We start from the raw sequence: 22679 nt of genomic DNA, 5'->3' as shown, positions 1-22679 counted from the left end.
CAAAAATCGCAGCTCCCTCATAACTCAGTAGTAGTGGAGTCTGCTCAAAAGAAGTCGAATAGAATACGTCCACATTCTTTGAACCCACCAGGGAAAGATCATAGATTTTTGGACTCCCTGGGTAGGAAGATATACCAAGAAGCTATCCTAAACACCAGAATTTCCTCCTACCAACTCCGCATGACTCAGTACCAGAGCAATCTCTGGAAACAGAGATGCAGGACTTCACTACATTTTTGCCGCAGCAATACCAGGAAGCAGCCCAGACAATCATCCATAAAGGGCTTGAAGCTGGGAAGCATGAGGTTAGAGCTGCTTACGATAGCTTCGAAACAGCTTCCAGGACAGCAGCTTCAGGGATTGCGGCTAGGCATTGGGCATGGCTTAAGGCCTCTGATCTTAGACCTGAAGTCCAAGAGAAACTGGTCAATTTGCCATGTGCTGGGGACAACCTATTCGGTTCAAAGGTCCAAGATGCTTTGGCACAACTGAAAGAACATTCAGAAACCCTGCGACAACTATCCCTAGTTCCACAGGAACCTGCTCTAGACGTCTCGCCGTCCTACACAATGTGAACCCAGACGTCCGTTCTATCGATAGATGCTACTACCCTCCAACATCGAGAGGCAGGTCTACTAGGCCGCAACAACATTCTCAGTCCAGGCAGACAAGAACCACTCTGCCTCAGCCCCCGTCTCAGACTGGGCCTACTGTGGGGTTTTGAGGCTATACAACCAGAGAACAAATCCATCTCCCCAACCCTTGAGCAGATCTACCAGTAGGAGGCCGGATATCCTACTTTTACAACCACTGGACAAACATAACAGACCAATGGGTACTGTCCATAGTCTCTCGAGGTTACAAACTAAATTTCCTCAATTCCAACAGATTCTCCTCCGAGACCTCTCTCTCTCTCTCAGAGACAATCACATAATTCAATTGCAAGTAGAATTATCCACCCTTCTGAAAGCCAGGGCTGTAGAATCAGTGCCCCGGACTCAGCAGGGCAGAAGATTCTATTCCCGTTATTTCCTCATTCCAAAGAAAACCGGAGGCCTACGCCCAATCCTTGACCTCAGAAATCTCAACAAATTTCTAAAGAGAAAAATTCAGGATGGTGTCTCTAGGCACCATGCTTCCACTTCTTCCAACAGGAGATTGGCTTTGTTCTCTAGATCTTCAAGACGCTTATGCTCACATTCCAATATTCCCTCCTCACCGCAAGTATCTGCGCTTCATGGTAGGTCATCAGCATTTCCAGTACAAAGCACTACCATTCGGACTTGCCTCTGCTCCCAGAGTATTCACAAAATGTCTGGCAGTAATAGCAGCACACTTGCACAAGGAAAGTGTCCATGTCTTTCCCTACTTAGCCGACTGGCTCATCAGAAGTCAATCTCAACAAGGAGCTCTGGCTTCTCTCAGTCGAACAATTACTCTACTTCACTCCATGGGCTTTCTCATCAATTATCAAAAGTCCCATCTTACTCCATCTCACCTGCTCCAATTCATCTGAGCAGAATTGAACACCATCCTCTCAAAGGCCTTTCTACCAGAAGATCGAGCAGACACACTTTCCCTACTGGCAACCTCGATCCATTCACAAAAACAAGCAACGGCCCATCAGTTTCTAACTTTACTAGGCCACATGGCTTCCACAGTTCGTCACTCCTATGGCACGGCTCGCCATGAGGGTAACCCAGTGGACTTTACAGTCACAATGGATCCAAGCCATTCAACCACTACATTCTCCAATTCAAGTAACCCACCAGCTCCATTCATCTCTACTTTGGTGGGCGAACATGGACAGTTTGCGCAAGGGCCTACCCTTCCAACAACCAGTCCCACAGATAACTTTAACTACGGATGCATCCACCTTGGGTTGGGGAGCTCACATAAACGATCTCCAATCCCAAGGTACGTGGACAAAGCTCGAAGCAACATTTCAAATCAATTTCCTGGAACTTCGAGCTATACGTTATGCTCTGCAAGCGTTCAAGGACTGCCTTTCACACAAGACTGTTCTCATCCAAATGGACAACACAGTTGCCATGTGGTACATCAACAAACAGGGAGGTACGGGCTCGTATCTCCTTTGTCAAGTAGCTGCACAGATTTGGAGCTGGGCCCTGAACCATTCAATGTTCCTTCGGGCCACTTATCTGGCAGGCATTCACAATGTAGTGGCGGATCGCCTCAGTCGTCAGTTCCAACCACACGAGTGGTCCCTGGATTCCTCAGTAGTGACCAGAATCTTTCAACGTTGGGGACAACCAGCAATAGACCTCTTTGCATCACATCTGAATCACAAAGTGGATAAATTCTTTTCTCTACACAAACAAAAGAATCAGCCAGCCAAGGACGCCTTTGCTCGCCCTTGGAACTCAGGCCTTCTATACGTGTATCCGCCGATACCGCTCATAACCAAAACTCTAGTGAAGCTACAACAGGACAGGGGGACCATGATCCTCATAGCCCCATATTGGCCTCGACAAGTATGGTTTCCCACACTTCTAGATCTGTCAGGGATCCAATTCGTCTGGGAGTAGCTCCAACTCTCATCACTCAGGATAGGGGTCAGTTGCGCCATCCCAACCTTCAGTCCCTTTCCCTGACAGCATGGATGTTGAAAGCTTGATCTTGCAACCACTCAATCTTTCAACCAATGTATCTCAAGTGCTTATAGCTTCACGTAAACCGTCAACACAAAAGAACTATTCTTCGAAATGGAAAAGGTTTACTTTGTGGTGCAGGCAAAAGAGTATAGATCCGTTCACCTGCCCCACAACTTCTCTACTAGACTATTTATGCCATCTTTCAGATTCTGGTCTCCAGACTTCATCTGTAAGCTACAATTAAGTGCAATCTCGGCTTACCATAACAAAATGGGAGATGCACCAATATCCATACAACCTCTTGTTAGCAGGTTTATGAGAGGTTTAACTCAACTTAAACCGCCAATTCGACCACCAGTCACAGAATGTCATAATGCCTCTGTATCCTTCCATGGTGAGACCACACCTTGAATCCTGTGTACAATTCTGGTCGCCGCATCTCAAAAAAGATATAATTGCGATGGAGAAGGTACAGAGAAGGGCTACCAAAATGATAAGGGGAATGGAACAGCTCCCCTATGAGGAAAGACAAAAGAGGTTGGGACTTTTCAGCTTGGAGAAGAGATGGCTCAGGGGGGGATATGATAGAGATGTTTAAAATTATGAGAGGTCTAGAACGGGTAGATGTGAATCTGTTATTTACTCTTTCGGATAATAGAAAGACTAGGGGACACTCCATGAAGTTAGCATGGGGCACATTTAAAACTAATCGGAGAAAGTTCTTTTTTACTCAATGCACAATTAAACTCTGGAATTTGTTGCCAGAGGATGTGGTTAGTGCAGTTAGTACAGCTGTGTTTAAAAAAGGATTGGATAAGTTCTTGGAGGAGAAGTCCATTACCTGCTATTAAGTTCACTTAGAGAATAGCCACTGCCATTAGCAATGGTAACATGGAATAGAATTAGTTTTTGGGTACTTGCCAGGTTCTTATGGCCTGGATTGGCCACTGTTGGAAACAGGATGCTGGGCTTGATGGACCCTTGGTCTGACCCAGTATGGCATTTTCTTATGTTCTTATGTCTCCTCAGCTGGACTTCATAGAGGCTAGACTGGACACAGCACAGGCGAGGACATTCTTTCCCAGGGGTCGCATCGCTGGCCACCTACGTCCGCAACAGCCCACCTCCTGCCTGTTGGGTTACATGGCGGCCTCAGTCCATGTTACCCCTCTCGCTCGCCTGTGTATGCGGAGGGCTCAATGGACCTTACGGGCGCAATGGCGACAGGCCTTCCAGGACCTCGAAATTCCTGTCGCAGTCACAGATCCTCTGCGAGTGTCTGTCTTGGTGGGAATACCTCTCCAAATTGGAGAAGTGACTCCTCTTCCAGACTGCTCCGCCTCAGGCAATCCTATCCACAGATGCCTCTCCTCAGGGCTGGGAATCCCATGTGGACGGTATCCACCTGCAGGGTCTCTGGACTGCCTGCAAAACTCGCTGTCAAACTTTCTCCAGCTTCAGACGATTCATTACGCCTGTGGGCATTCAGAGACCGGTTGTTGTACAAAAGTCCTCATCCGGACGGACAACCAGGTAGCGATGTGGTATATCAACAAGCAGGGCAGCACGGGTTCATTCCTCCTCTGCCATGAGGCGGTGCAAGTGTGGGCCTGGGCCCTTTCACATGGTATGTCTCTGCGAGCGACATACCTGCCGGGTCGTCTCAATGTGCTGGCAGACCGCTTGAGTCGATCCTTCCAGGCACAAGAGTGGTTCCTCAACCCAGAGGTAGCGGCCGAGTTATTTCGCCGATGGGGTACACCGGATATGGACCTCTTCGCCTCCCCACACAACCACAAGGTGAGCAGGTTTTGCTCCCTGGTGGGGGGGATCGGACAACTAGCTTGCGATGCCTTCTCCCTTCACTGGTATCCCCCTCTACCGCTCCTCTTGAGGATGCTGCTGAAGCTTCAGCTGGACAGGGGACCATGATACTTGTCACCCTTCTGGCCCAGACAGGTGTGGTTCCTGCTTTTGCAGGACCTGTCTGTGCGGGCACCCATCCGGCTGGGGATGGCGCCCGATCTCATCTCACATAATCAGGATGCCCTGCACCATCCGAACTTCTGGGCATTGGCCCTAACAGCTTGAATGTTGAGTGCATAGTCCTCCAGCCCTTGGCGCACTCGCACTGTGTCTCCCAGGTTCTGGTGGCTTCTCGAAAACCTTCCACCAGGAAGTCCTAGATCTTGAAGTGGAAAAGATTTTCCATCTGGTGCGTGGGATATGATCTAGATCCTTTCTCATATCCCCTTCTCCAGCTGTTAGACTACCTGTGGCATCTCTGAGTCTGGGCTTCAAACCAGCTCAGTCAGGGTTCTCACCTTAGCACTGTCAGTGCATGCCATCGGGGGTGTTGCTGGCATGCCCATTTTGATGCAACTTTTAGTAGGCCGTTTCATGTGAGGCTGCCTCCTGCTGAAGCCACCTCTTCAGCCCTCTTTTGCCTCCTGGGACCTCAGTATTGTCCTGGCACAGCTCATGCGCCCTCCTTTTGAGCTGCTGCAGTCCTGTGACTTGAAGTTTCTCACCTGGAAAGTCATATTCCTAGTGGCGATTACTTTGGCTTGTAGGGTCAGTGAGCTTCAGGCTCTGGGTACGTACTCACCATACACGAGATTTTTCCATGATCATGTGGTCTTGGGTACACATCCTAAGTTTCTGTCCAAAGTTGTGACGGGCGTCGGGACAGAGCCTTTGGTCAATCTGTCATGCGCAACCTGTTCCAAGCTTGAACCCAACTCTTCGTGCTTCTGTGGGAGCCAGACAGTCCCCTGCCGACCTACAGCTCCGCAGTTGTGTTGTGCTCTTTGGCAGCTTGTTTGGTTGCTATTGGTCTTCCCTGCAATGGGGTCAGTCTGGAGCTTGGTATTCACCCACATGTGAGGTCTACCATCCTGTTTGTCCTAGGAGAAAGTGCAGTTGCTTACCTGTAACAGGTGTTCTCATAGGACAGCAGGATGTCAGTCCTCAGGAATCTCGCCTGCCTCCCCACGGAGTTGGGTTCTCCTTCCAGTTTTTTATTTTTTCACTCATACTTTTTTCTAGGTTACAAGACTGAAAGGGGACTTTGCGTGGTTGCGCGGATAGTGGCATGTTGGGCATGCTTAGTGTGCTGGTCAAAGCTTCTAGAATCTTTGACAAAAGTTTTTTCCGTGCTGAGCTCCATTGGATGATGTCACCCACATGTGAGGACTAACATCCTGCTGTCCTAGGAAAACACCTGTTACAGGTAAGCAACTGATGATGAATAAAACGGAAAATGTCATAATGCCTCTGTATCGCTCCATGGTGAGACCGCACCTTGAATACTGTGTACAATTCTGGTCGCCGCATCTCAAAAAAGATATAATTGTGATGGAGAAGGTACAGAGAAGGGCTATCAAAATGATAAGGGGAATGGAACAACTCCCCTATGAGGAAAGACTAAAGAGGTTAGGACTTTTCAGCTTGGAGAAGAGACGACTGAGGGGGGATATGATAGAGGTGTTTAAAATCATGAGAGGTCTAGAACGGGTAGATGTGAATCGGTTATTTACTCTTTCGGATAGTAGAAAGACTAGGGGACACTCCATGAAGTTAGCATGGGGCACATTTAAAACTAATCGGAGAAAGTTCTTTTTTACTCAACGCACAATTAAACTCTGGAATTTGTTGCCAGAGAATGTGGTTCGTGCAGTTAGTATAGCTGTGTTTAAAAAAGGATTGGATAAGTTCTTGGAGGAGAAGTCCATTACCTGCTATTAAGTTCACTTAGAGAATAGCCACTGCCATTAGCAATGGTTACATGGAATAGACTTAGTTTTTGGGTACTTGCCAGGTTCTTATGACCTGGATTGGCCACTGTTGGAAACAGGATGCTGGGCTTGATGGACCCTTGGTCTGACCCAGTATGGCATTTTCTTATGTTCTATGTTACTATGAGAGGGGTTATGACTACTGTTTGTGTCATAAATAAAGATTTATGAACTTGCGAAGTTGCCAGGCTTTCAATTTTAGGGGAGTTGGAGGGAAGGAGTGGGGGTGTTGGTGTGAAGTTTGTAAACAAATGCCTTACTTAAGGTCAAATTCAACCAAAACACTGGGTATGGGTTCAACTTGAAACCTTCAATAAACACTCAATAAATCCATTACATCATTTTAAAAAACATTTTACTGGCATGGTCACCTCTAATTATTTCTATTTTATTTCTATATTAAATGTAAAAAATATTTTAGAAATGGATGGTGGTGGTTTCATATAATGTTTACCAAAGGGACCATCCCGGGTACCCCGTCGTTGTCTTATATAATCGTAAACACACCACCTACCACCTCCTTTGTTTCAATCGTGCCACAACCAATAAAATTTACTTCATTTTATAAATTTCTCTATTGAAGTCTCAATTATTTATTGTGTGTGTGCTGTGTCATAACATTAAATTGTTTAAACAAAGCCACCGTTGTTGAACTACTTAGCTGAAAGTTGTAGCGTCCACATAGATGTTGCGTCTCCAATGATCTGTTTTAGGCGTGTTTATGGACCCAACCTGTACAAGTTTCGGATAACATCCTTCTTCAGGGGTTACCATCTCACAGCAACATACTGCTCAAATGCTTCTAACGCTAATTACTTTTCAGTTAAACTTAGATGCACCAAGCCTCTCCAACGTCATAATGGTGGTCTAGGTTTGAGTGTTTACTTACTTAAGGAACAGGAAACAGCATGCTATGTGCATATTTGTTCCTAAGCGGAATGGCTGATGCTAACAATGTATGTCTGCTTGTTCCTGGCAGGAGAGATGTCCCTTGCTGACCTTCTGCAGAAATATCCGATGGCATACTTCGATGACCTTGAAAAAGATGCATCAGAAAGTTCCCCATTGAGCATGTCTTCAGAATCTGAGCAGACTGAGGAAGAGGAGGAGAGCAGTAGTCAGTCTGGTACTGCCATGAGGGGGTGGTGGGCATGAAGATGAGTTATGGGCTGGTTGCATCTCCTATGCGCAGTCTATTGTCTTTTCCTTAGTTTCAATATTGTCCCTTAAGAATTGAAATGTTTAAGTCCTGTTATCAGGTGTACTGGCTTGCATCTGTTTCTGGAGCTCTTTTTAACAGCAGCAATGAGTACAGATATAGAGTAACCTATCTTTCATCTTCAGCTAGCTAGATCAATCTAGATTGTATGGATTATGCTTCCTGACCAGGAGAAGTACTAACAAGGTTTGCTGACTTAGGAAAATTGGTTCTTACCTGATCATTTTTGTTCCTATAGTACCAGAGATCATTTCAGACTCCTGGGTTTTGCCTCCCTTCCAGTAGATGGAGACAGTTTTGCTGCACTGCCATATAACCTGGTATGCCACCTGCAGTCCCTCAGTATTGACCTGTACTGAAGCCAAGATACCAATAAGCATAACTACAAAAAACATAATCACATCCCCCTGAATGAGCAGTAGGAAGTGAAACATTATAATGGAAAGCAACCTTTCCAGCCTTAACAACATGAGAAAACTAATGAAACCTGTGCCATTCTTCAGTTCAATTACAATAATAGATTAAGCAGACTCTCCAATTCTCTCCAAGTCAACTAGGCGGGACTCTGGACTGATCTATGGTACTACAGGAATGAAAATTAGCAGATAAGGAACCAATTTTCCTTTCCCTATATGTACCCAGATCAGTCCAGAGTCCTGGGATGTCCCAAGCTTCATTAAATAGGGTGGGACAGCGAGAGTCCTGCTTGAAGAACACTTTCACCGAAGCTCATGTCCTCCAGAGCCTGGACATCTAAACGATAATGCCTGACGAAAGTGTGCAACGATTTCCAAGTAGGTGCCCTACAAATCTCTTGCTGCCATACTTGCTAGCAGACAGCCCAAGATGCCGTCTGTGATCGAGTAGAGTGAACCCTTTAACCCTCAGGGATAGGAAGACCTTGACAGATGTATGCTGAACTTAACCCTTCGTTCAAACACTGCACTATGGTGGACATAGAAGCTTTCCCTGTATGTACCAGGATCAGTCCAGGACACCTGGGTTGTGACTCCGCACCAGTAGATGGAGACAGAGCAAGACCTGTCGGCTCAGCCATATATGACAGTGTGCCAGCCACAGCCCCTCAGTCTTACTCTGTCTCCAGTAGATGGTGCACGTGTAGTCACAGCCTCGGCTGCCCTAGGTCCTGCTAGTCAGTTAGTGGTAGTTTGGTTCTTATTTTTAAGTTTTAAAAGGTCTGGTTAGTAAAGTTTCCAGGCGCTCTTATTTTTTTTTTGGTGTCTGTTTTTCAGTTCGGTCTGCCCTGCCTCCCAGGGGGGTTGGAAGGTTCTGAGGGGACCATCCCCCCCTGGTTGAGGCCGCTGCCAGGGCCGAGGGCCCGGCTGTTCAAGTGGCAGCGTCGGGGGTAACACCGGGGAGCCCGGTTCACTCACCCCCGCTGGAACAGGGCTCCAGGACCGTGGACAGCGGCGAGTAAATGTAAAAAAAAAAAAAAAGTTTGCTTTTTTCTCTGCCTGCCGGCTCTCCGTTTCGTCGCGGCTCCGTCTCTCTTTCACCCGGGGGGCCGCTTGCCGTGGGGGCGGATTTTTAAAATTAGTTTAATTTAATTTTGGGCTTTTTCGACGCAATCGAGCCTCATTCCGTGCGCTCGCCTCTCCAGGGAGGGCCTTTGCGCGTCCTGTGTCCCGGGCGGTGAGGGGCCGTCCGGGCCGCGTCGGGGGAGCCGTTCCAGGGTGATTCGTTTGCTGCCGCGTGTAGCAGCAGCGTCGGGGGGGGGGGGGGGGGGCCAGAGGAGCTCTTCCCGATTAGCGCGGGAGTGTCGGCCATTTTAAATTCTGCCCGCGAAATTGCGCGGGTGCCGGTAGAAAATGGCGCCTTGCCTCCTCCGCTTTCCCCGCAACCGGGGAAGTTAGTTCCTGTGAGGATTCTTCGGCCTCTGGGTTCTCTTCCTTTTCTACTGACTTTGCGTTGTTGCTACGCAAGGTCCTTAGATACAAGGGCCGCAGGCGTAGGCATGGGTCGGGGGCCATTTCGGGGACTCACAGGTCAGGTCCCAACAGAAGAAGATCAAGGGGTCCTTGGATCATACCTCCGGTTCTACCAAGGCGAGACGAAACCCGCGGGGAGTCCCGCGGGGGGTTCCACAGGACACGGATAGTGAGTCCTCCGTCTCTGATGAGGTGGATACCCACGAGGAGTCCCCGCGGGGGACCGAGGGGATGCCAGGGGGCGGTTCCACCCTGCCCAGAGTGGGCAAAGGGGCACAGGCCGTGGAGGGCGATGACCCGAAAGTGGTCCGCCTCTTCCGCAGGGAGGAACTAGCCCCGCTTATCCCAGCTATTCTCGAGGAGCTGGGGATTGAGGCTCCGCCGGTGGTCGCCAGACAGGAGGCCAACATGGATCCGGTACTCTTGGGTCTCACTGGCCCTGCAGTGGCTTTCCCCTTCCATTTCTCGTCGACGGATATCCTGTTTAAGGAATGGGATACACCGGAGTTAGGCCTGAATGTGACAAAGGCCATGGACAAGCTTTATCCTCTGCCGGAGGAAGCGTTGGAGCTGTTAAGGATCCCGAAGGTGGACGCAGCGGTGTCGGCGGTGACCAAGAGGTCGACGATCCCTGTCACGGGAGCCACGGCCCTCAGAGATATCCAGGACCGGAAGCTGGAGGTGCAACTCAAGAAGATTTTTGAGGTATCAGCTTTAGGAGTCCGGGCCGCCATTTGTACTAACTTTGCGATGAGAGCCAGTTTGCGCTGGGCTCAGGTCCTCCAGGCAAATGCGGGCCTCTCGGAAGAGGAAGCCTCACAGGCGGATCGCTTAGAGGCGGCAATAGCATATGGGGCAGATGCTCTCCACAATCTCCTTCGGACTTCTGCTAGATCCATTGTCGCGGCGGTCTCTGCGCGTCGTCTCCTTTGGCTTCATAACTGGGCAGCGGATGGTTCCTCCAAGGCCCACCTCGGTTCACTTCCATTTAAGGGAAAGCTGTTGTTCAGCAAGGAATTAGATGATTTGATGCTTTCCCTGGGGGAGAACAGGGCTTTCAAATTGCCTGAGGACAGGGCTAGGTCCCGGTCCTCTTTGTCCAGTAGGCCCCGTTTTCGTGGAAGCAGAAAGTCGCGTCCTCAGAGATCCTTGGGTCCCGCATACCGGTCGTATTCCGCTCACTCCTCCCAGTGGTCGCAGTCCTTTTGTGGGAAAAGATCCGGTAGACAGGGGGGAACCCCCTCGGGCGCTGGGTCCAAGGTCTCGCAATGAGATGAGGCCGACCCATCCCTCGCCTCCGCCCCAGGCCGTAATTCCCAACGTCGGGGCGAGGTTAATGTTATTTTTCGAGGAATGGGTCAAGGTAACTTCGGATCACTGGGTCCTCGACGTGATAAGACACGGTTACGCTTTAGATTTTTCTCGAATCCCGTCAGACAAGTTCCTGGTGTCGCCCTGCAAGCATCCAGAGAAGAGAGCGGCCGTGCTAGGGACCCTCGGACGTTTGGAAAACTTGGGGGCCATTTCTCCCGTACCTGCCAATCAGCAAGGCACGAGACGTTACTCGATTTACTTCATTGTTCCGAAGAAAGACGGCACGTCCAGACCGATCTTGGCCCTGAAAGCGGTGAACAGGTGCCTTTGCGTCCCACACTTCAAAATGGAGACAATTCGTTCAGTAATTGCCTTGGTGCGGCCCGGCGAATACCTGGCCTCGCTAGATCTCACGGAAGCGTACCTCCATGTGGGTATCCAGCCATCATTTCAGCGGTTCCTCAGGTTCTGCATCCTGGGAAGGCATTATCAGTTTCGGGCACTCCCCTTCGGACTGGCGACGGCTCCTCGTACGTTCACAAAGGTGATGGTCGTGGTGGCAGCTCAGCTTCGGCGAGAGGGTTTCTTGGTACACCCTTACCTGGACGACTGGTTGATCCGGGCCAAGTCCGAGAGCCAGTGTCGGTTGGCTGTGGACAGAGTCCTCCAGCTGCTGCAGTCCCTGGGCTGGGTCGTCAACTTCCTCAAGAGTCATCTAGTTCCCACCCAGTCCTTGGAATATCTGGGAGCCGTCTTCGACACGAAACGGGGCCGGGTGTCCCTGTCCGGGGAGCGCGCGCGCAAGCTGCAGTCTCAAGTCAAGCGGTTATTGTCTCTTCGGCTACCACTGGTTTGCGACTACCTGATGGTTCTGGGGTCTATGGCGTCAACGCTCGCATTGGTCCCCTGGGCGTTCGCTCATCTACGTCCGTTACAATCATCTTTGCTATCCCGTTGGAATCCGGTGTCAGAGGAATTCCACCTGCCGCTGCCGCTCACGGATCAGGCGAGGGACAGCCTGCAATGGTGGCTAGTATCGGATCACCTGACTTGTGGGGTGTCCCTGTTGGTTCCCAACTGGACGGTAGTGACCACGGACGCCAGCCTCTCCGGTTGGGGTGCAGTTTGCCTAGGCAAGTCAGTACAGGGCCGGTGGTCCTCGACTCAAGCGCAGTGGTCCATCAATCGGCTAGAGACCAGAGCGGCTCGCCTTGCACTGCAGTCCTTCCTGCCGTTGATACGGGGAAAGGCGGTGCGGATATTGTCGGACAACGCGACCACTGTAGCCTACATCAACCGCCAAGGCGGGACAAGGAGTCCACTAGTAGCGGAGGAGGCGCAGCTCTTGATAAGCTGGGCGGAGCAACATCTCAGCAATATCGCAGCGTCTCACATTGCCGGAGTCGACAATGTCCAGGCGGATTATCTCAGTTGTCATCACCTAGATCCAGGGGAGTGGGAACTGGCGGAGGACGCCTTCCTTCTCAACTGCAGGACGTGGGGGGTGCCCCACATGGATCTGATGGCCACGTGGCAAAACACGAAGGCTCCACGGTTTTACAGCCGACGCCGAGAGAGAGGGGCCGAGGGCGTCGACGCATTGGCTCTTCCCTGGCCGACGGACGTGTTGCTGTACGTGTTCCCTCCGTGGCCGATGATAGGAAAGATCCTGCGACGCATAGAGCTGCACCCATCCAAAGTGATCCTGGTGGCACCGGAGTGGCCACGTCGTCCGTGGTTTGCCGATCTTATTCAGTTGTCGGTGGTCGCCCCCCTTCGTCTCCAGGGGTTCGCGGGGCTCCTCCGCCAGGGCCCCGTCTGTTTGGAGGATGCGGATCACTTCTGTCTCGCGGCATGGCTTTTGAAAGGCATCGCTTGAAAAGCAAAGGTTACTCAGATGCGGTGGTGGCCACGCTGTTGAGATCCAGGCAGCAGTCTACGTCTCTGGCGTATGTCAGAGTCTGGGTGATTTTTGAGAACTGGTGCCTGCAGCGTGGAGTGGTCCCCACTTCAGCCTCCGTCTCCGATATCCTAGCATTTCTCCAGGCTGGTCTTGCCAAAGTGTTGGCGTGCAGTTCCCTGCGAGTACAGGTGGCGGCGCTTGGTTGCTTGTGAGGTAAGGTTCAGGGGTTTCCCCTGGCCCTGCACCCAGATATTTCCCGTTTTCTTCGGGGAGCAAAGCATCTCCGTCCACCATTGCGTCATCCCTGTCCGTCCTGGAACCTCAATTGGGTTCTTTCCTCCTTATGCGCAGCACTGTTTGAGCCCTTGAAGCGGTCAACGGTTAAAGATCTCACGTTGAAGACCGTATTCCTGGTGGCGATTGCTTCGGCACGACGTGTTTCAGAGTTGCAGGCGCTATCCTGTAGGGAACCGTTTTTGCGCATTTCCGACTCTGGAGTTTCCTTGCGAACGGTCCCTTCCTTTTTGCCTAAGGTCGTGTCGGCATTTCATTTGAATCAATCAATTGAGCTCCCTGCTTTCGCGCATCACATCAGGATGTGCAGCTAAGGCCTCTGCCTTGCCTCAAAGACAGCCCAACACCGCCACCTGAACTCTGATGGAGTTAAAGGCCAAACCCATCACCAACCCTTGTAAGAAGGTCGAAATGTGCGCCACGGACGCTTGAGTAAGTTCAACACCCTGCTCTGCGCACCAAGTCTCAAAAACTCTCCAGACCCTTATGTAGGCTAAGGATGTTGAAGTCTTCCTAGCTTGCAACAGAGTGGAAATGACATTTTCTGAAAACCCTTTCTACCTTAAACATTTCATCTCAAAAGCCAAGCCGCGAGACAGAAGTGAGCTGCTTGATCTGAAAATATGGGACCTTGGTGCAGAAGCTTTGGTAGATGGGCAAGGCACAAGGGCCTATCCACTGCTAGATTGACCAGATCTGCAAACCATGACTGCCGAGGCAATTCCAGCACCACTAGAACCACCTCTCACGAATGGATCTCTATTCACCACAACACTTTGCCCACCAGTGGCCATGGCAGAAACACATACAGGAGAACTTTGTGTCCATGGATGAACAAAGACATCTACCCCTTCTGCTCAGTGTTCCCTTCTGTGACTGAAGAAGCACGGAGCCTTGGCATTTCACTGAGTTGCCATCAAATCCATGTGGGGCCTGCCCCATTTGGAATGGATAAGCCACATTGCTTCCTCCGACAACTCTTGCTCACCGGGTTTCAGCTGTGATGACTGAGAAAATCCATCTGCACATTGTCTGTCCTGGCTAAGTGAGATGCCACCAATATTTCTAGATGCTGCTCTGCTCAGCGAATTAACTCCTGGGTTTCCTGAGTTTCCACCCGACTCCTGGTTTACCACCCTGTTGATGTAAGCCACTGTTGTCACATTGTCCGAAATCATTACTGGATCTCTGCGCAAGAGAGTAAGAAAGGCATGCAATGTGACATGCACCACTTTCATCTCTGATTGATAGACCACAATGCCTCTTCCACTGACCACTGGCCCTGCGCAGAATGCGTCTGGTATACAGCTCCCTATCCAGAGAGACTGGGATCAGTGTTAACTACTATCCAATTCAGATCCTCCAAATACACCCCACGGACTAACTGATCTCGACCAAGCCACCATGAGAGACTGGACTTGGCTATCTCCGTAAGCGGCAGTGGCAGATGAAACTGCTCTAACAGATTCCACCGGGAAAGCAGCGCACACTGCAGAGGCTTCATATGAGCAAACGCCCAAGGAACCAACTCTAAGGTGGAAGCCATGGAACAGAGAACCTGCAAGTAATCCCAAATGCTGGGAACTGTTGTCTTTAACAAACTGCGAACCTGCCTCTGCAATTTGCAAATGCGCTCCCTGGTGAGAAACACTTTCCTGATCCTGGTGTCAAAACTTGCACCCAGGAACTCCAAGTTTCGAGTAGAGGCAAGATGACTCTTTGACAGATTTGCTACCAGCCAGGGATCTTAACTGTTGTAGTACCACCGCCACTGCTTGTCTGCACAGAACCTCTGACTTCTCTCAAGTAAGCCAATTGTCCAGATATGGGTGAATTAGAATGCTCTCCTTTCTGAGAGCCGCCGCCACCACGACCCCATCACCTCGACCCCATCACCTCTATGAAGTTCCTCACAGCAGTCTCCAACCCGAATGGAAAGGTGCAAAATTGAAAATGTGTCCCAAGGATCAGGAACCTCTGATGATCTGGCCGGATTGCTTATGTGCAAGTATGCCTCTATCAAATCTAGGGAAGCCAAGAACTCTCCTTTGCGTATCACTGCAATGACCAAGCTCAGGGTCTCCATCCGAAAATGAGGAACTTTGAGAGCCACATTCACGTTCTTTAAATTCAAAATTGGATGGAAGGTCCCCTTTTTTGGGATAACAAAACAAATGGAATACCTTCCCATCCCGCTCCTCTATGGGACAATGGCTCCCAGCAATTGTAAGTGGTTGATGGTTCCTGTACCACTCGCCTTTTGGCTACTGAAGTCTAAGGAGAGACCATGAACAATTCCCTTAGCGGGCGAGTAAATTCTAAAGCGTAACTTTGTCTTAACACACTTAGGACCCACTGGTCTGTCGTGATCCTGGCCCACTCGTAAAAGCATCAACAGACTCCCTCAGCTGGCACCGGTGAATGGATCGACCTTGCTTCATTTGGGTGGACTTGACTCCACCAGCACCCTGGCAAGAACCATCTCTGTTCGGCTTTTGACCTCAAAAGGACTGGTTCCAGAACTGCCTCCTAGTGCCTTGTCTCTGGGCTCCCACTGAAGCCCTATTCTGCCGAAAACGCCTATTCATCCTAAAGCAAGGCAATGTAGAAAAGGATCCTTTTCCACCTTTGGGCTTACCCTCCGGTAGTCTATGCCCTTTATTCTCTCCCAGATGCTTCACAAGCTCCTCTAAGTTCTTTCCAAAAAGCAGCTTCCCTTTAAAAGCTTACACTCCTAACTGAGACTTGGACCAAATGTCCGCTGACCAATTCCTTAACCAGAGGAGCTGTCAGGCCAAGACCACTGATGACACAGTTCTAGACGAAATCCTGATGAGGTCATGCAATCCATTTGCTCCGTAGGCCGCCACGGCCTCCAGCCATTTGACCTGCTTTGCCTCTGACGCTGATATTGCTTTCTCAACTTGCAACTGCTGTAGCCAGCGCAGACCAGCCTGTAGCATAAAGCTACTGCAAACCTCAGTACGAATGCTTACGCCAGACACCTCAAAAATCTTTTTGAGATGGGCTTCTAACTTCCTGTCTTGCATATCCTTCAGTGCTGCAGAACCAGCCACTGGAATGGTCTTTTCTTTGTAACCGCAGACACTGAGGCATCCAACTTTGACAGCCTCAATAACTCAAGCTTGTCATCTGGTAACAGATATAGCTTATCCATTGCTCTATCAACCTTCAAACTGGTCTCTGGAGTATCCCACTTCCTGACCACCAACTTCTTCACCGATTTATGGAAGGGGAAGACTTTTGCTGGACCTCTTAAGCCATCCATGACTTGGTCCACCTCTTCCTGATTGGACTTTTCTCGTGGAACCTTTATTCCTAGCTCTTAAGACATAGGGGATCAGATCATAAGAAATTGCCAGCTGGGTCAGACCAAGGGTCCATCAAGCCCAGCATCCTGTTTCCAACCGAGGCCAAACCAGGCCACAAGAACCTGGAAAGTACCCAAACACTAAAAAGATCTCATGCTACTAATGCCAAGAATAGCAGAGGCCTGGGCTCCCCGGCCCTCCATGAGGCTCTTCCCTGTGGAAAAAGCCAATGACCTTCGGATCATCCCTCTCCACAGTTGGGACTGTCCCTGCCCCTCTTCCAGATCCTGTCCTTCCGGAGAAGAATAGTTTCTCACCTGGAGGCTCCCCAACCTTCGAGGCCTTGTCTGCAGCATCTGTGCAGACATGCCAAGGACTTACGGAATCCTCATTGCACCAGTAGCCCGCAAAAGCCTGGACCACTTTCTAGTCTGCGGGCCCAGTGATCCTTCTTGCCTGGAAAAACGCAGCCCTTCAGCTTTCCTGGCGAGAGAGGCTTTGTGTATCAAGAGCACAAAATACGAAGAAAAAACTGCAGGATCATCAGGATCCTCCCACAGGAGGTCCTCATCCTCCCCCGACAGACTCCTGGGCTCCCCGGCCCTCCACGGGGCTCTAAACAGCTGGGGACAGTGGTGGAGGGAGTTCACCTAGGACAAGTAGGATGGTAGACCTCACACATGAGATTGACATAATCAGATGGAGCCCAACACAGAAAACTTCTCAGTTTCTGGAGCTTTGGCACACTGAGCATGCTCAGCATGCTTTAATCCACCTGTCCATGTGGGGTCCCTCTTCATTCTTTTTTACCACGGAGCTGTCTCATGGTCTTGGAGCTCGTTCTCTTCTGGAAAATTTCCACACTTTGGCTAATTGTCTTTTTTTCTTGCGCCGGGTCCCCCTCTGTTCCCCCTGCTTTAGTCAGTCCTGCAACGCGGTAAGTCTTTGTTGTGCGGTTGGCTCCCTGTAGTGGTGTCCTTCAGGGGCCCACAGCCATAGACTGTGTGCTGCCCTTGGGTTGTGTTTTTTTTGTTGTTTTTTTTTTTACAATTTGGCATCAGTTTTTTGTCAGTGCCCTTGGACTGCATCCATCACGGATCCACACGACATGTTCATCCTCTGCCTGGGGGCATCCCACGACATTCAGGAGTGCTGGCTTTGTGATCTGATGACCCCCAAGGGCCGGCGGCTCGACAAAATGGAGAAGCTTTTCGGCTCCGAGGTCTGAGCCTTCAGCATCATGTCTTTGACACTGAAGGATTGTGGGGACCAATGGGCACTGATCCCTCGCCATCAGATTCCCCCCCCCCCCCACTAGTAACATTGGAGGAGCGGGGAGCTGGGGATTGGCCCTCCTTGGTCTCTTCTAGGTCGAGGATGTTTGGATCTTTGCCTTCCACCTCTGCGTTGGGGAAAGACCAGGCCGAGCACTGCAGAAAATCGCGAAAGCATCGACACCGGTTGCCATTAACAAACGGAGCCAGGCTCAGGCTGGCACTGGTTCTTGCTGTGATGCCCTTGAAGCATCCACGAGGCAAGGTTATACCCTCCATCGATGCCGGGGCTCTGAGGCGGTCCCCACCAATTCCGGTGCCGGGTACCGACCTCCCTCAAGGCTCCGAGAAAGATCGTGCCACACCTCCTCCCTCTCAGCCGGTCCTGACATCAGCGACCTTTAAGGAGGAGCCGGAGCATAGGGTGCAGCTGGCAGTGGATCGAGCCCTGCAGGGCATCGAGCCAGTGCCTACACCAGCGCTGGTGACCACGGCGTCTCTGGAGCTGCTGTTGGAGCGCCTTGATGTCCTCTGCGTCCTCCCTACTCAGTTGACTCTGGTCTGTGGTCCATCAGTGCTCCGTGGTGCACAGTTACCTCCTCAGCCCAATGTCGCCCTCGTTCATGGCTCCTCGGATGAGGAAGGTCCTTTGAAGCCAGCGGTGCTACTGCACCCTCTGCTCCTCGGCCGTCACTACCAGGTTTGCTCGCAGGACCATCAGCGCCATCGGGACAGTCAGTGCCTGCAGTGCCTATGCCTCTGGGCACACCCAGGCCTTCGTCTCTGGCTGATTTCAGTGAGGATGATGCCCCTTATGACCCCTGGGGAGATGACACCTCAGATTCCTCCTCTGAGGATTCCAATGGCCTTCCCTTGGACCTGTCTCCTTTGGAGGAAAGATGGAGGCCCCCTCATGAGGACAACCTTTGCAGGGTTTGTGCGGGCCATGGCAGAAGCCATTCTGTTCCAGCTGCTGATGGAGGAAGACACCAGGCACAAGTTGCTGGTCATCCTCCAGTTTGTGGATGCTCTGAAGAAGGTTGTGGCAGTCCCAGTCCACAAAATCAAGTAGCTGCTCCTGAGAATTTGGGAACACCCCCTCAAGGTGCTGCTTGTAAACAGGAAGGCAGATGGGGGGTGTACCTGGTCCAGCATGCTACTGGCTTCAAGAAGCATCAGCTCCCCTACCAGTTGGTGGTGGTAGAATCTGCGCTTAAGAAGGCCAAACCCTCCCGGAACCATGCCTCGGCTCCTCCGGGGAGGGAACACAGGGCACTAGATTCCTCTGGAAGCAGGTTCAGGAGGTGGCCGACCGACTGCCCCAACAGCAGCAGGAGGCTTTGCTGGCAGTCGCACATCAGGGCCTTGAATGCGGGAAGCATGAGGCGTGCTCCACCTGCGATGCGTTTGAGGCGGCAAGAGTTGTGGCTGCCAGCATTGGCACCTGCAGGGATGGCTTGGCTCCAGGCTTCGGACCTCTGGCCAGAGGTGCAGGAGAGGCTCACTGACTTGTCGTGTACTGGCGAAAGTCTCTTTGGAGATAAGGTGAAGGATGCTGTCATTCAGTTGCGGGATTACCACAAGATCCTCCAGCACCTTTCTGCCAGTACTTCTGACCCGCCGTATTCAGCAAGGAGGTTGGCATGGCACAGCCCAATGCACTTTTTGTATCGTCCGCGGAAATATATTACCCACATGCGTCTCGCTCCCGCCCACAGAGGGTGAGCTCTTGGGGCCACTCCAGGCAACAGCAAGCACCCCAGCCAAGCCCTCCTACGGGGTTTTGACTGGAGGGGAGAGTGAAAGCCTGCTGCCTGCCCCAGTGCAGTGGGACCCCTCTGTTCCGAGGTTGTTTATGATTATTCGCAGATTGATGGCCCGGTGTCACCTTGGATCAGTGGGTTCTGTTCATCGTAGGGGGGATACAGGTTGAACCTATTGGCCAGATTCTCCTCCGACCCGCCCCTTTGGGGGCCAGTAGCATCTCAGGAGATCCTTTTGATGGAGTTCTCTACCCTAGTAATGGTCAGGGCCATAGAGCCTGTTATCCCAGGACAAGCAGGATGATAGTCCTCACATATGGGTGACGTCATTGGACGGAGCCTTATCACGGAAAACTTTCTGTCAAAGTTTCTAGAAACCTTTGACTGGCACACTGAGCCCACTGAGCATGCCCAGCATGCCATGATCCCTCGAGTCACAGGGATCTCCCTTCAGTCTTCTTTTTTCTGTGCTGTAGTTAGCCTCGCGGTGAAGGAGCCCTGTGTGATACTTAACACACATTTTTTCTTCACGGAAAAAGTTGAAAAAAAATTCTCAAATTTAATCCCCTTCATAGGGGTCTCCCATTTTCCATCGATCGGTGAGTAAATAATTTTTGAGCGATCGATACTGTTCCGAATTTTTCTTGTAAGAAAGCCGTCAACGGCTGTCTGTCCTTCAGAATGACAACGGGGTTTAAAAAAATGCCCAAATTGCCCTCGCATGATATCCATCACCGACCCTCATGTTGAATGTGTCCTGTGTTTGGGCGAGGGACATCCTGTCACAACATGTCCACAGTGTGCTGAGATGACGGCCAAAGTCAGACAGGCCCATCTGGAAAAGATGGAACACCTCTTTCACATTCAGCTACTTCCATTGACGTCTACATTGACACAGCCATCACCGGCAGGAGCGGCTAAAAAAAATGGTAATTTTTTTTTTTTTAATTTACTCTTTATTGCTTTTTAAACAATTTACAAAGAAAAACTTTGCTCAGAAATTTCTAACATATTTTCACATCAGGCAAAACAAAAAGAAGCATCATCTAGTATTTAGACCTCAATCTTTTCAAAACAAAAAAAAAGAGAAGAACAGAAAACATGGAAGTTTTTACAGAAAAGTGATATACATACATATCTGAAAATATAACATATCACCCCAAATACATTTACCTCACTCTATATGATCTGTATGGAATTAACCCGGTTCCTAATTTGGAGAGGAGGTTGTGAAGGCACTCTTTCTAGAGTCTATGAATACTCTGAGTTGTTCCGGGGCATAGAATATATAAACATCACGATTTATTTATTTATTTATTTATTTATTTATTTAAGGTTTTTTTATACCGGCATTCATGAACTCGTTCACATCATGTCGGTTTACAGAAAACAGGGGTGCGGATAATACAACCAAAAAACATAAATAACGTGATGAAGAGAAGCAGTTACAATTAACAAGGGCTAATGAACTGGGAATGTAAGAAATAGAAAGAGATAGAGGAGAATAATTATGTACAAAAGTTCAATATAAATATGGTGTCTCATATGTACAGTCTCTGAGTAGAGAGTTTGTTTATGGTGCATATTAGGTAGAGTTCGAGAAGGCTTGCCTGAAAAGCCATGTCTTGAGTCTTTTCCTAAAGGTTAGGAGACATGGTTCGTTTCTGAGTTCTGGAGGGATGGAGTTCCATAACTGTGGGCCTGCGGTGGAAAGGGCTCGGTCTCTTAAGGTGCTGTGATTAGTGGTTTTCGTGGGTGGAACAATGAGGCATCCTCTGTAGGCTTCCCTGGTCGGTCTTGTGGATTTGTGGAAGCGGGGAGGAATTTGTAGATCGATTGTGGTATGTTGGTGAATGATTTTGTATATCAAGGTGATGGATTTATAAATGACTCTGAAATGAATTGGTAACCAGTGGAGGTCTTGTAGCACTGGGGAGATATGGTCTCTTTTCTTAGTCTTTACAGGGGTATCTTAGAAGAAACCTTGCCCCTAGTGTATTCAATTCCTGTCTCATAGAAAGAAAGGCCTTCCTCCTCTCCTGAGTTTTCGATAAATCTGGGAATATTTGGATTTTTTGACCCATAAAACTTTCATTGATGTGCTGAAAATAAAATTTCATAAATAAGCTGACATCAATTTCCGTAACTAAAGAAACCAGTAAAGTCGCCCTCTCATAGATTTCTGTAGAAGATTCTAACATTTCGGTCAAATTGCAAAGATTTAATTGTGGCTGATTACCTTCTCTATTTCTATTAAATGGGAGGAAATAGACCTTATTTATAGATGGAATCTGATCAGATGGTATTCTCAGTATTTCTAATATATATCTCCTCAAAGTCATTCCAGGAGCTTCCCCTATTACTGACTTTGAAAAATTGGTAATTAATACCAAGCGGCGTCCTGATGGAAGCGGTGACCAACAGTCCCTGACTCCTTCTCGGTCATCGATCAAATCGACCTCTGTGCTTGAAAAGAAAGGCACTGAACATCGTGAAAAGCATCGGCACCGACATACAGTCTACCCCCGATGTCTGCTCGATTCCCGGAGTGGCTTCAATAGTCATTGAGCCGCCACCGAAGAGAACTAGAGTAGAGGAGCCCTTGATGCCCTCGATGCCTTAGTCCAAGGCGATCCCCACCGATATCGGTGCCGGGTTACTCTGCCACCACAGGGATCTGTGAGAGCCAATTCCGCCTTCTCTGCCACCCCCTATAGCTGCTCTGACCTCACTAGCTATAAGGGAGGAACTGGACGGATTCATCCGCCAGGCAGTAAGGGAAGCTCTGCGAGATCTTCATCGGTGCCGATGCCAGCACCGATGCTGGACCCATCGGTGTTCACATCGCTACTCGCTAAACTCGATGCCCTAATCGGTGCCCTGCAGATGCAACCACTACCATCGAAGCTGATGACTCGATCGACCAACCAATACCAGTTCCTGATCATCGGGATGGCAATGCCTCAGCTAATTTACCAGTGCCTGAGCCAATACCGGGACTGTCGGAAATTTCTCAACCGAGGCACCCGATTCTCCATCGGTGCTATAAATTCCACATCAACCTCTATTGATGCCACTGACGAAACCATCAATACCTTTACGTCCTTCGATGCCGTTTTTCCTCCCTCACTCCACTCTTCCATGGTGTACTTTATCAGATACCTGGGACGATGTGGACACCGATTCTTCCTCGGAAGATGTATTATCAGATCCATCTCC

At 49.9% G+C, this 22679-nt stretch overlaps 1 protein-coding gene across 1 annotated transcript in view; it reads left to right on the top strand.

Moving 5' to 3' along the window:
• SRCAP (Snf2 related CREBBP activator protein) overlaps positions 1-22679 on the top strand; it is an 845719-nt gene that overhangs the window by 289972 nt on the left and 533068 nt on the right. The window contains 1 exon segment of the mRNA XM_029606814.1: positions 7392-7538. Coding sequence (XP_029462674.1) covers positions 7392-7538 — 147 coding nt within the window.

The sequence above is a fragment of the Rhinatrema bivittatum genome, chromosome 6 (genome assembly GCF_901001135.1).
Source record: "Rhinatrema bivittatum chromosome 6, aRhiBiv1.1, whole genome shotgun sequence".
Classification (NCBI taxonomy): domain Eukaryota; kingdom Metazoa; phylum Chordata; class Amphibia; order Gymnophiona; family Rhinatrematidae; genus Rhinatrema; species Rhinatrema bivittatum.
This window is presented reverse-complemented; position numbering and strand designations above follow the sequence as displayed.